The sequence below is a fragment of the Vulpes vulpes genome, chromosome 1, assembly GCF_048418805.1.
Source record: "Vulpes vulpes isolate BD-2025 chromosome 1, VulVul3, whole genome shotgun sequence".
Lineage (NCBI taxonomy): Eukaryota > Metazoa > Chordata > Mammalia > Carnivora > Canidae > Vulpes > Vulpes vulpes.
In genome coordinates, this window is record NC_132780.1 from 134,242,611 (window position 1) to 134,257,182 (window position 14,572).

The window sequence follows — 14,572 nt, forward strand, 5'->3', positions numbered from 1 at the left end:
GGGCCAGGGCCAGAGACTCTGCCCCTCAGACCAGCCACGGCTAACGCCAGTGCTCCTGATCCACGGACCACATGCTTTGAGTAGGAGGATCTAACCCATGTTTCTTCTTCATTTTATATGGAAAGAAAATGAGATCCAGAAATCAGGATTCAGCTAAGAGATGGAGCACATATTGCACATGTCAGCCATGTACTTCTCAGGCACCCCAGAGAAGTATTTGTGGTCCTTTGTTCAAGATTGAGGCAACAGAAGCCCCATGAGGGAAGGGATATGTGGCGGCTGGTGGCCAGGCCATGGTCATTCTGGAGAGTGCCAGGGATACCTGACCTCAACAGAGGGAGGCAGTGTAGACACACAGCAGTCTGGAGAGGGGATATTTCCCAGCCTGCTCAGACCCACTATGTGTTCACATTTTCAAAAGGCCATGGGAACAGGCTCCATTCCCTGGCCCTGCCCTTAGCAGTTGACTGGCTCAGGAGGGGTAGCCTGGGAGAGGGAGCTGTGACTGGGGAGCATTTGCTCATGCTTTATCCAGATTATAAATGTCCCTCTCCCTGCAGAGGCCTGGAAGCCCCAGTCTCAGGACCATAGAGATGGCTGAGGACAGACAGTGAGGGACAGAGCACTGGGCTGGGGGTTCAAGGACCACTGTGGACACACCACTTACCCACCTGGACCTTGGTCTCAAGGCTTGTCCCAAGGGACTCATTTCCTGGGGGTACTCCTTGATCGGGGAAGAGGAACTCTGATCCCATGAGCATTTATTACTCTGCCTGCCCCCCATAGCGCTACATTGACGGGGGCTTCACAGGCATGCAGCCCTGCTCCTTCTGGACCGACTCCATTACCATCTCCACCTTCAGCGGGCAGCAAGACATCTGTCCCCGGGACTGCCCCGCCATCTTTCACGACTTCCGCATGTTCAACTGCTCCTTCCAGTTCTCCCTGGAGAACATCACCAGGATGACCCATGCCCTGTTCCCGCCAGACCTATTGGTGAGAGGAGGGGCCCGAAAGGGAGGGAGACCCGCAGAAGGTGACAGGGCCTGGGGGTAGGGTTGGGGAGCCAATGGGGTCCATGCATTTCCATTTGTGTCTCCTTAAACTTCCTCCTAAACCCATATCCTCGTCTTGCTGCTACCTAGCTATGTGACCTTGAATGAGGCCCCTATGTGCTCTCGGCCTCAATTCTCTCCCTTGTAAAATGAGATGATATCAGAACTGCTGATAGGAATCTTACCTGAACTTTTCCACTCTGACATACAATGTAGGCAACAGCAGCCATGGCCCATGAGCCAAATCCAGCCAGTGGCTTGTGTTTTGTTTTCAACTTTCAATTTCCAAAACTGCTCTTAAAAAAATAAAGTCTACATGTCTTTCCAAATGTATGTCTTTCTCCAACACAGAAGGGTGAGCCTGGGAACAGGCACCACATTTAACTCATTTTTTTGACTACACTCACCATGTCTACAGAAGGCATTGCTTATAGAAGGTTCTCAGTAATTGTTGTTTGAATGATTAACTCCTCTGAGCCAGTTTTGTGACTTGCACTCTAATTATTGTTTACAAAACTCATAATCAAAACACTATTACACTTAGTCAGGCTATGGATACACAAGGTATTTTATTCATCTGATTGACTTTGTCCTCCAACAGTTGCATTAGGAATTCCAGCATCTGCCTTAAACTAATTCTTTGGTAAAGATTATGTCTATTTACTTTCATAAAAGCAATCCACAAATAGGCAGTTCAAGAAAGATAGAACAAATACATTGTATTCGTCAGAGCCTCTAGAACTTGAGTTTCTGCTCACAATCAGTGCCTGCCTTCCATTCTCAAGGTGGCTTATTTTTATATAGCCTGTGAGCTGAGAATGGGCTTTCCATTTTCAGAGGGTTGTAGAAGTAGAAGAAAGAGAAGGAGAAGGGGAAGAAAGAAAAAGAGGAGAAGAAAGAGGAGGAAGAAGAGGACAAGAACAAGAAGAGATAATCTGTGGCTTTCAAAGCCCAAGTTATTGACCATCTGGCCCTTTATGGAAATGCTTTGTGAGCAATGATAACCCATGTAATCCTCCAGAATCCTTTGCAATAGATACTATCATATTCCCATTTTACAGGTGAAGAAATCGAGGTTGTGAGAGGCTACAGCCACACAGCCACACAGCACCAGGATTTGAACCCAGTCTCCAAATTCTGCTCTTCTTATGGCCCAAATGCACCTTCTCTGGCTCTGCTATAAATATCTCTCCTGCCCAGGGGAAGCTGATGATCAGCTAGAAATGGTTTAACACATTAATGCACTGCCACTATGGACCCATAATCTGCAACTGCTCCCCACTTCTCAGCAGATAGTGAGGGATGGAACACTGGATGGGTACATTCTGAAAAATCCATCAAATAAAGCTCAAGGGCCATGAGGTGAGGGGACCTTGGCTCTCTCCATTGCTGCAGCCTTAGTCATTTTCCTGCTGTCCCCTCCTTGCAGATCCTGCACAACTACTACTACCGAGGGTATGAAGATGCTGTTTCATACTTGAGGCGGCTGAGTAAGTACGGGGTAGGGCCACCAAAGGGGTGGGTTGGGGGTGGGGTAAGACAGGAAGTAGAAGGGCTGAGTCCAGGAGCATTGTCCTAAAAAGAGAACCCGAGATGCCCTTCCCCAGGAGGGCTGGGAATGGGTGCAAGGACCTGGCAGCTTGCATTGTCCAGGACACACCACTGTGGCCAAACATTAGGATCTCCATGGAAAAGTGGTCTTTAGGGTCACTGCTGGGACAGTCGATATGTTTTCATACAAATATATTTCTGGATTTAAGGACTATGTTTAGGAAACACCATAGCTTGTATCTTCCTGGAACATTCCATTTTCAGGTCATTTCACTTTATTCTCTTTCCAAGACGATTGCATTGTTAATGCAGAACTAGACATGATGAGTTTATATTTGGGTAAGACTCCAAGAGACATTGATCAACAAAGGAGAGGGTCTGTGTCCAACAAATGTTGGTTTAGCAAGTATGGTCCCCTACACCTGCAAATGGCTCCGTGAATCCTTGCCTGGAAGATTCCAAAGGCATGTATTTTACACGCTAACTCCACGAAGACCATGGCAAACATCCCTGACAAAAGGAAAGAAAAAAATCTTTTGCATATTTAGAATTGTTTCCATAGAACATATTTCCAGGGGGAAGAAAGGATTCCGGGATTGGATGGTGTTTACCTAATGCTGTATGAAGTGGGGGGTTTTGTTTCCCAGGTTGTCATGTGGTCTTTGTGACTGTCTTTTTTGGCAATCCTGTGATATTCCATGACAGTTGAACAGAAACTTTGATCATTCCTTTGAGTTTCCAAATGTTCACTGTTATAAGCAATACTGTGGTGAACTTTTTGTGTACATAGTTTAAAAAAATATTTTAGGAGTGAGTTAAGGGATTGAATGTGGGTTTTTCCCTAGGATGTGTTGGCTATTTTTCCTTCAAAGCTGCTTCCTGCTTTCCCAAGCTCCCTTTGTCTTGACTCTTTCCTTTCTCCTAGGGCCATTCTCCGAACAAGGGGTGGGGAGAAAAGGATGGAGGGACTGTGAGTTCTGGAGGCAAGTAGGTCTGAGCCAGGATTCTCATCCCCCCTGGCTGTGTGAACTCAAGGAAATCACTTGCCCCCTCTGTCTTGATTCCTAACCTGTAAAAAGGATTAAATCGTTGTTCCTGACACCTACTAACTGTGTCATCTTCTGGGACCTCAGTTTTCTCATCTGTATAAGGGGGCTGACCATGGAACTTACCTCAGAATTATATTCCTAGACACAGTCATTCCAGCCCACTGACCCTGTGACCTAGGAGTCAGGGCCATCCTCTCACTTCCCTGGGGGACAGATTCCTCCTAACCCCGACTCTGCTTGGACAACTCTCCTCTTCTCCACATTTACATGAGTGACATCTCTGAAAACTATGCCAAGCGTCCAAAAGCTGGACCACCTGAGGGGTGTTAGTGGAGGGTTAAGATGGGGTCTCACTCTCGCCTCAGGAATAGGAGGGGCTGGTGAGGGCCTGGGGTGCTTTCCACCACCAGCTGGGAAACCCCTTCACTCTTTCCTCAGTGATGGTGTGTACTGGGGATGTGGTGTTGGGGGATCCCCTGATTTGGGACCAATTCCCTACGTCAGGAGACCCCTCTACCTCTCAGGTTCCAGCCTGGCTGCCTGGCTACCACCATACCTGTCTTTCCCCTAGAACTTCTTTCTCTTCCTCTCAGGGCAAGCCTAAGGAGAATTACAAAGTGCCTTGCTTTAGCATCTCTGGTGTCCCTCACTCCTCAATAGCCTCTGGAAGGAACCCAGTGCCATCTCATGCCCCCACACTCTTCTACCCTTAGGTGATATGAACACCATGGTCTAAATGGCAGTCTTAAACCAAAGGATGCTCTTATAGGAGCATTTCGGGTATCCATGAAAGAATCAGGGCAGTGTATGGAGGCTGGTGGGCTTTCCCAGGGGCCATGGAATCACTCCAAGTAGGAACTGACACAATGTGTAAGGAAGAAAATGTCTCTTGCTGGCTACTGACTATTTTTTATTCCTCTTCCAATTTGCCAGTGTTTGCATGGCTTTCTCAGTGCAGGTTTCTTCAGCTCCACCCTAGATCCTCTTAGGTTTGGTAGGGCTGGATTTTCCTCCCAGCACCAGATGCGAACAGGAGGTATGACGCATCTTGAGAAATTGTGGCCAGTGCCCAGAGCCACACTCTTAATTCCCACCTCCCATCTGGGAACAGAAAAAAACGGGAGTCCGCCCCAGCCTCCCACCCACCCTACTGCTTTCTGGATGGGGGTCAGCTCCAGCAGAAGGCTACACCTGCAAAGTGTCACCCTCAATTCCTCCACTCACATCCTGGCATCTCCCTCTGCTGCCCTCCTCAGGGCTCAAATCCACCTAATTATTCCTGCTGCCAGGCCAGCTTCCCTCTCCACCCTTGGCCTCCCCTGGCAGCAGCCTTCTGCCAAAGGGAAGGGCACTGCTTGCTGGCATGCTTGAAAATCTACATTCCCCACACAGACATGTGGACGTGGGTGCTGAGTGAGGTTGGAGCTCAGAGGATGCCATGTCTAAAATAATCCATCTGGCATCCAGGCGTGCCTGGCCAGACCAACCCATCCATCCTTCTTCCCTCCCTCCCTCCCTCCCTCCCTTCCTTCTTGGCATTCTTCCTTCTCTTACAATTTGTTAAGTTCTCTCTCTCTCTCTCTCTCTCTCTCTCTCTCTCTCACACACACACACACACACACACCTACCTATGAAACTAATACCACAATCAAGAGAGTGAACCATTATCCATCATGCCCCAAGTTTTCCTTACGTTCTTTTGTGACCCTTCCCACCTTCCCCCAGAGTCCCCAATCTACTTTCTATCATTATAGAAATTTCCTACTGGACTTACAGTATGGGCTCTATTTTGTCTGCATTCTTTCACTCAGTATAATTATTCTGAGATTCGTCATGTTATTGCATGTATAAATAGTTCATTCCTTTTTAATTTCCAATCCATTTATGAAATCCCACAGTTCATTTCTCCATTCACCAATTAATGGACATTTAGGCTGTATCCAGTTTGGGCTATTATGAATTCTTTTTTTTTTTTTTAATTTTTTTATTAATTTTTATTTATTTATGATAGTCACAGAGGGAGAGAGAGAGAGAGGCAGAGACACAGGCAGAGGGGGAAGCAGGCTCCATGCACCGGGAGCCCGACGTGGGATTCGATCCCGGGTCTCCAGGATCGCGCCCTGGGCCAAAGGCAGGCGCCAAACCGCTGCGCCACCCAGGGATCCCTATAATTATAAATTCTTTTTTTTTTTAATTTTTTTATTAATTTTTATTTATTTATGATAGTCACAGAGGGAGAGAGAGAGAGAGGCAGAGACACAGGCAGAGGGGGAAGCAGGCTCCATGCACCGGGAGCCCGACGTGGGATTCGATCCCGGGTCTCCAGGATCGCGCCCTGGGCCAAAGGCAGGCGCCAAACCGCTGCGCCACCCAGGGATCCCTCAGTTTGGGCTATTATGAATAAAACTGCTGTGAATACTCATGGAGTCTTTCTATGAACATATGCTTTCATTTCCTTAGGGTAAATACCTAGGAGTGGAATGTCTACACGGTATGGTAAATGTACATTTAATCTATAACCGTATTTACGTAATATACAATATTATATGTGTATAATTAAGGTAAATGCATAACACAAAATTTACCATCTTAACTATTTTTTAGATTTTTTTTTTATTTTTTAAAAATATCTCCTACACTCAATGGAAGGCTTGAACTCACAACCCCGAGATCAAAAGTTGCACGCTTTTCCCACTGAGCCAGCCAGGTGCCCCACCATCTTAACCATTTTAAGTGTACGGTTTGGTAGTATTACGTATAGTCACATTGTACAACCAATGTCCAGAACTTTTTCTTACTGCAAAACTGAAACTCTATACCCATTGATCAGCAACTCCTCATTTCTCCCTCTCCTAGGCCATGGCTACCACCATTCTATTTTCTACTTCTAGGAGATTGACTACTTTAGATACCTCATATCAATGGAATCATACAGTACTTGTCTTTTTGTGACTGGTGTATTTCGCTATCATAATTTCCTTCAGGTTTGTCCATTTTGTAGCATGTAACATACCACATTTTCTTTATCAATGAACAATTTGAATTGCTTCTTCCTCCTGGCTATTGTGAATAATGATGCAATGAACATGGGTATGCAAATATCCTTGTTTCAATTCTTTGGGATATAGAGTAAGGACATATATCCAGAATGTATGTTTAACTTTTTAAGAAACTGTCAAATTATTTATCGAAGTAGTCGTATCATTTTACATTCTCACCACCAGTGCAGAAAAGTACCAGTTTCTCTGTATTATCACCAACACTTGAAATGGTCAGTCTTGTTAATTTTAGCTATGTGAATAGTTGTGTGGTGGTATCTTACTGTGATTTTAATTTGTATTTCCTTAATTTCTAATGATGCTGAGCATCTTTTCATGTGCTAATTTGCCATCTATATTATATATCTTCTTTATTGAAGTGTTTAACTCTTTTGGTCATTTCCCACCTAGACTTACAATAAGCTTTATTTTTAAAAATACTTTTAGATTTCCAGGAAAAAATATGAAAATAGCATGGAGAGCTTCCATATACTTTACATTCCCTATTATTATGTCTTACATTTGTTATATGTTATAGTATGGTATATATAAAATTTGGTACATAGTATAGCATAGTGTTTACAATTAATATGCTAATATTGGTTATTATTAACTGAAGTCCATATGTTCAGATTTCCTTACTTTTCAACCTAATGTCCTTTTTCTGATCCAGGATCCCATTCAGGATACCACATCACATTTTACCATGATGTCTCTTTAGGTTCCTCTTATCTGTGACAGTTTCCCAGACTCCTTGTTTTTAAATGAACTTGGTAGAATGGAGTACTGGAATGTTCCTTAGTTGGGGTTTGAGGTTGCCTGATATTTTTCTCAGGATTAGGCTGGAGTTCTCAGTTCTGGGAAGGGAGATCACAAAGGCAAAGTACCATTCTCATCACATTATGTCAGGGTGCATGCTATCTACATGGCTTATTATTCATGAAGTTGGGCTTGGTCATTTGTCTGCAGTGGTATTTATTGGGTTTCTCCCTGTGAAGTTGCTCTTTCTCCCCCTTTCTCTTTGAAAAGAAGTAACTATGCACCACCTACTTAAGGGATGGGGAGTTAAGCTTCACTTCCTTAAGGACAGGGTAATCTACAAAAATTATTTGGAATTCTTCTGGTTGGGAGATTTGTCTCTTCTCCCCTATTTGTATACTTCTTCAATTCCTTGTTTGTTTCAGTATGGACTCCTGGATACTCATTTTATACGTTGGGCTATTATTCAGGTTTCCTTTATTTATTTTGCTACTCAGATTGGTTCAGCTTTGGCCATTGGAAGCTCTTTCAGTGGGCTCTTTTGCCTGTCTTAAAAATTGAATTGTTTGTTTTCGTATTTAAGAACTTTTATGTAGTTCAGATAAATGCTCTTTATCAGAAATATGATTTGTAAATATTTTCTCTCAGTCTGTAATTTCTCTTTTCAAGTCGTTAAGTCTTCTGAAAAGGTATTTTTTTTTTGAAAAGGTATTTTTAATTTCGATAAGGCCCATATTATTAATTTGCTTCTTTTATGGATTATGCTTTTGGTGTTTAATTTGCTTCTTTTATGGATTATGTTTTTGGCATCTTATCTAAGAAATCTTTGCCTTACTCAAGATCACAAAAAGGTTTTCTCCTATGTTTCTTTCTAGAAGCTTTATAGTTTTTTGGTTTTCCATTTGTGTCTATATTCCATTTTGAGTTAATTTCTGACTATGGTTCAATATCTAAAACAAAGTTCTTTTTTTTTGCATATGGATATCCAGTTGCTCCAGCACTATTTGTTGAAAAGTCTATGCTTTTGGGTGGCTCAGGGTTTAGTGTCTGCTTTGGGCTCAGGGCATGATCCCAGGGTCCTGGGATCAAGTCCTACATCAGGCTCCCCAAAGGAAGCTTGCTTCTCCCTCTACCTATGTCTCTGTCTCTCTCTCTCTCTGTTTCTCATGAATAAATAAATACATAAAATCTTTTAAAAAAGACTATGCTTTCTCTGTTGAGTAGTCAGTTGTCTCTATATGTCATGGGTCTATTTCTAGGCTTTCTGTTCTGTGCCATTCATTTATTTCTCTGTCTTTATGTCAGTATCATACTGTTTTGATCACTGCAGCTTTATCATAAGTCTTGATACCAGGTAGTCTTGGTTTTCCATCTTTGTTTCTTTTTTTTTTTTTTTTCTTTCAAAGTTGTTTAGGTTATTCCAGATTCTTTCTAATCCCATATGAATTTTAGAATTAGCTTGTGGATTTCTACACAATGTAGTCGTGCTGTATTTGTCTTGGCAACCTATTCTCTCCTCCTCTGCTATCACCACCCTAACACTTCCCTGCTCCCTGACCTTGCCTCCAAACAACTTTACAGAAGAAAGCAAAAGCCAACAGAGAGTTCTCTCAACTTTGTGCTACCAAATATACAAACTCACCTTGCTTTGTTTCCCTCCTTCCTAGAACATTAAAGGAAGCAACCATCTTCTTGCCTAAAGCCCACTTCCTACCTGTACTCAGACCCTTCCCCAACTCAACTCTTGAATTATCCATTATTCCATCTCTCTTTTACATATCCAACCTCCACCTCTCAACTGGATCCTTATCAACAACTTGTAGGTCTACCCCAATCTTGCCTATTTTAGAAACTTGGCCTAGGTTCCTCTCTCTCTCTCTCTTTGCTCAGTCCTGGCTCCCTCCTCTTCTCACTCTGCTTTTCCTCCCTCAGCAATCTCCTCCATGGACACCATCACAGCTTCAGTGACCATCCATAGATGGGACTCCCAAATGTACATCTCTAACCCTCATGTCTTCTCTGAGATCCAAATTCATGTATCCAATCATCCACTTGTTATCTCTCCTTGGACACTTCTAAGGCCCCCTAAAATCCACATATCCCCAAACTATAACCTGTGCCCTCCTCACTGCTTCCCTGACCCATTCCCTTCATGGTCACCCTGCCAGCACCAGCATGCATCTGGTTGAGCAAGCCAGCTACTTCCTCCCTTTCCCCCAATCAATCCATTGCCAGTTCTCATTTATTTTACCTCCTAAACAGAATCTTCTATTTCTTTTTCTCTCCTTCCAAGCACAAGTCCTAAACACCTCTCCACAGCAGCCTTACAGGTTTCCTGGGGCCTCTCTGCCCTTTTCAGTGAGTTTCCACACAGCAGCCATAGTAATCTTCTTAAAGCCAGAGGCAGTGCAGCATTCCCCCCTGCCTATAAGTCTTTCAAGGTTTCCATGAAAACCAAAGACCCTCAATGGTGTCTATAAGCATGGTCTGGCCCCTGTAGCCTCCTCAGCCCCATCTCCCACCAAAGTACCCCTCTCCAACCAGACTGACCTTCAGCCCCTCCTCATGCTCCCTCAAACCTGTGGCATTTGTGTGTGCCGTTCCCACTGTCTGAAATGCTCCTCATCCCACCCTGACCACCCTCTGGAACCTCACTTGCCCTTCAGATCTCAGTTCAAATGTTGCTCCCTCAGGGAAGCCCCCCGCCCCCATGAAATCCTCCCTGCTATCACGGTCCTTTCTTGCCTAGGACTTATCTTGGTTAAAATGAGATTATTTGCATAGTCAGTGCCTGCCCCCATGCCAGACGTAAGCTCCAAGAGGCCAAGAACCATCACATCTGTTTTTGTCCACTTCACTCCTCAGCGCCTGCTATAATGCGTGGCACATACAGATGCACAATAACTATCCGTTGAATAAGTGAATCAATACACAATATAAATTTGAGCACATTCTGCTTCTGAAAATAATTTGGGAAATCATTTTTGCAAATGCCAGACTGATGTCAAAGGTTAGTAAAGCCACCAGTGACCCCAGGCTGTTGTTTTCCTAGATGCTGCTTACATCAATTCTCCCTCCAAGAGAGTGATGTTCCCCCGTGTAGAAGTGTACTGCAATATAGAACTTGCCCTTGGCAACGAGTGCCACGAACGCAGTCAGTCAAGCCTCCAAACACAGCAGCAAGAATCCATACAACTTCACACACAGAGGGCTCCTGAAGAGGAAGGAAAGGGCAGCCACAGTTCACTTCCGTCCTCACCTGTGCAGACACCCGAAGCCACATGTGAGTGGCCTGCAGAGTCACCTGTTTCACCACCTGTCCTTTCACCTGAGCAGTCACCTGCAACTCCACTGGCTTCATCACCATCACATTCTGCAGCTGACCTGCCCCCTGCTTTGCTCCCAGCTGTACCCTTACCACTCAGCTCAACACTTGTGCTGTCACGTGTATCACCACAGCAGCAGGTACAAACTACTGGATCGCCACCAAGATCCCCACCTTCCCAGTCATCTCTGTCACCCAGGCCATCCTTGGGGCCTTCATCTGTAGGGGCATCTCAAACACTGCCCCAACGTTCTTCTTCAGCATCACCTGCACAGCCACCTGTGGAGGAACTAGGCCCAGAACAGTCCCAAGGTACAGACCCTTCTGGCTTCTCACAGCTTCCTTACATCTGGAGCCTCTCAAGAAGTGTGCAACAATATGGTAGCTGATAACCATTGCTTCGGAGGGGTGCACTGGTAAAGTTAGCAGTCAGCTTTAGCGGCTCTACCTATTTTGAGGATAGGCCACCACAAGGGAACAGTGTTCTTGACATTTGTTCATGTCTTTAGTCCAGTGATTTTCAAAGGTTGGTCTCTGACCAACAGCGAACTCATCACCTGGGAATTTGTTAGAAACGAAAATTCTCAAGCCCTACTGTAGACCTACTAACTCAGGGGGTGGGACCCAGCTATCTATCTTTTTTATAAGCCCTCCAGGGGATTCTTTTGAGAACCATGTTTGGGAACCACTGTAATGGAAGGTTTTTATTTTGTGATAACCACTGTGCCAGGGCAGTGCTACTCAAAGAGTGCTCTGTGGACCAATGCTGGTCCCTAAACTATTTGTTACTAATTTACAATGAAATGAGCACAGAAGTTAAAAGTAAGCATTTAGAAATGTTTATAGCCATGACATCTAAGAGCTTGGTCATTTTCTTACCAGTTCATTGTATTGTATTTCACAAAAGTACTAGTCCATTATGGATTACGAAAAAAAAAAAAAAAAAAGATTTTTAAAAAGCTGGTTCTTCATAACTGGTATCTTCCACAGATAGTTTGAGAAGCATTATTCTAGAGGCTTCATAGCCACACAATTCTTAGCTCCTCACTCTCAGGAAATCTCCCTTCCAGCAAAGGGGATGACAGAGATACCAACCTCAAAAATACAAGCAAGAGTTATTAAGTACAACATTACTAAAAAGAGTATTGGAAGTATTCATAGAGATTAAGATTACTTCTCTCTGGGGAATTAAGGAAAGCTTCTTGCAGCTGACAGGTGAGTTGAAATGAGCAAGATTTTGACCATCATGGTTTGTGAGACAGGATGAGGCAAAGTAGAATGAGAAGTTTAGGCTTTGTTTATCTTAGAGGCTCAGGTACAGAGAGGGAACGTGCAAGGTACGTTCAGGATGAAGAGGATACCTGTTTAGCTACTGTGGATGGTCTGGGTGGGGGCAACAGGAGAGGAGCCCAAATGATGGACTGAAGCCAGGTCATAGGGTCTTCATGATCCATCCACCAAATTCCCATAGTTATTAGGGTAAACATCAGCACCAATTAGCACGATGGTTTCCTTCTTGGCAGATCTGCCCCAGGCAGGGGCACATTTTCTCTAGAATAGATTTGACTCTTTTAATCATGGTGGGACAAAAATATCAGGACATTAAAAGTAAGGAAATTGGCCCAAGTGTTTCACATGCTTTCTTATTTGCTGTTAAGTGAAACGCATTTCTCTTATGTTATTCACACCTCTGCCTAAAGATAGTCCTCTTCAGGTAGCCTGAGCAATCCTGGGCCCTGAGCTGGCATTCCCTGCTCAGATTGGGGATAGAGGGAACAGATTGTCCAGTGGTTCTCAACTAGGAGTGATTTTGTCTCCCAGAAGACATTTGGCATCAAAGACATTTTTGGTTTTCACCTAGTGGGTAACATCTAGTTGATTGTAGATCAACGCTGCTGAACACTGTACAATGCACAGCCTCACAACAAAGAGCCATCTGGATCCTACATTCAGTAGCTCTGAGATGGAGGAACCTTGTTACAGTCTTCAACTGAGCCTTAGTAAGGACAGCCTAGGCCATCTGTGGGAGCTGAGCAGCAGGGAGCCTCTTCAGAGGCTAATGTCATCTGTCATTTAGTGATGGCCATGTTGTTGTTGGGGGTAGAAGGGGTTGCAAAAAAGTTTCAGGAAAACCCATAAGCAAGGGAGCTTCAAATAGATTTGGGAGTGCCAGAGATATCCAATGTGACCCCCAAATGAAAGAACTTCAAGTAGAACTAAAATATGTTTTATATTATTTTTATCTACACATATTACAAAATTACATACCAACCTTTATATATTATATACCCCCATATTTACATAAAATATGAAAAGCACTTACTTAAGAACAACAGTCATGGGTGCAGCACCTGGGTGGCTCCACTGGTTAAGCATTCTACTCTGGATGTCAGCTCAGGTCTTGATCTCAGGGTCATGAGTTCAAGCTCCACATTGAGCTCTATGCTGGATGTGGAGCCTACTTGAAAAAAAAAAAAAAAGAACAATGGTCATGAAACTAGTAATGTTTTCTATTCTGTTAAAAAGGAAAAAAGCATTATATTCAGATACAGCAGGTGATGGAAAGTTCAGGCCCCTTAGGGGGACTTTTCCTGAAAACTCATACTAAAGGGCTGTTTTTTGTGAGGGAATTGTTGATAACATTGCATTAATTGATAAATTACATCGATTATTGATAGCATTACATCAAAGATCAGCATCTGTCCTGCCACAGATGCCACTGCCCTGGGTCTCAGTCAAATCCAACAACGTGGTTCTGGTCCTAAACATGAGACTTTGAGATTAAGAGAGCTGTTTATTGTTTCTGGACACTCTCACTTACTTCCTATTTTTATTTCGAAAATGACTAAGTCCTCCTCCCTGACCTTACCTCACTCGTGTCTCTTATTTTTTTACTGCAGCTCCCCTTGCCTCTTCAAATCCAGAAGGTACCACACCTTTGGTTAATGTGAAGGAAGCCACCAGCAAGCCTCATGCAATGTAAATTTCTCCTTAATCGGGACACATTCTTTCCTTTGGCTGGGGGTGGGGGAAGTGGCGGGGAGGGTAGCTAAGTGAAAATTTCCTTTTCTTTAGTTGCGCTAGAAACACTGGGATCCTTTTCCAGTTTGTGTGATTACATTCCACGCCTTTACACTTCTCTCTTCTTCAGTGGGGGCAACGAATGGGAAATGAGTTATTCATGCTCACAATGTCGTTCTCTTCATCTCCTTGCTGTGCCCCCTGGGGAATGTGCCTTCTCTGAGTGTAGTAGGAGAACGTGCACCCCCTCATGTCTTATTCTCTGGTAGTGTCTCAGTTCAAGGGAGCTAGCAGGCATGCTACATACTAGCCTGAGGTAGGCTATTTCCTGCATGGTATGAATTGTGAGACTCTATCAAAGGCCTCCTTTAATCCAAATGATTTTATATCAACACAGTAAGAGGGCTGATATTGCTATGTTGTAAATTGTCCCCAGAAAATCTTTTTTATAACACACATCAATTGTCTGGATTGTGTAACATGTTCTCCATTACTTACCTTCACAGTCATTCTGAGAGGCCTGAGGATTAGTATATTTTTTAAGATTTATTTTTATTTATACGAGAGAGAGCACACATACGTGCATTTGCAAGCACAAGGATGGGGAAAGGAGAGGGGTGTGTAGGGGCAGAGAGAGAGGGAGAGGGAGACCTATGCAGACTCCGCAATGAGTATGGAGCCCCATGTAGGGCTCTATCTCATGACCCTGAGATCACAACCTGAGCCGAAACCAAGAGTCAGAGGGCCAACCAACTATGCCACCCAGTGCCCCAG

At 44.0% G+C, this 14,572-nt stretch overlaps 1 protein-coding gene across 1 annotated transcript in view; it reads left to right on the plus strand.

Annotated features, from left to right (window-relative positions):
- PNPLA1 (patatin like domain 1, omega-hydroxyceramide transacylase) overlaps positions 1-14,572 on the plus strand; it is a 47,213-nt gene that overhangs the window by 25,102 nt on the left and 7,539 nt on the right. Inside the window, exons 4-7 of the mRNA XM_072730959.1 lie at positions 787-996; positions 2,485-2,545; positions 10,505-11,089; positions 13,678-13,756. Coding sequence (XP_072587060.1) covers positions 787-996; positions 2,485-2,545; positions 10,505-11,089; positions 13,678-13,756 — 935 coding nt within the window. The remainder of the gene's footprint in view (positions 1-786; positions 997-2,484; positions 2,546-10,504; positions 11,090-13,677; positions 13,757-14,572) is intronic.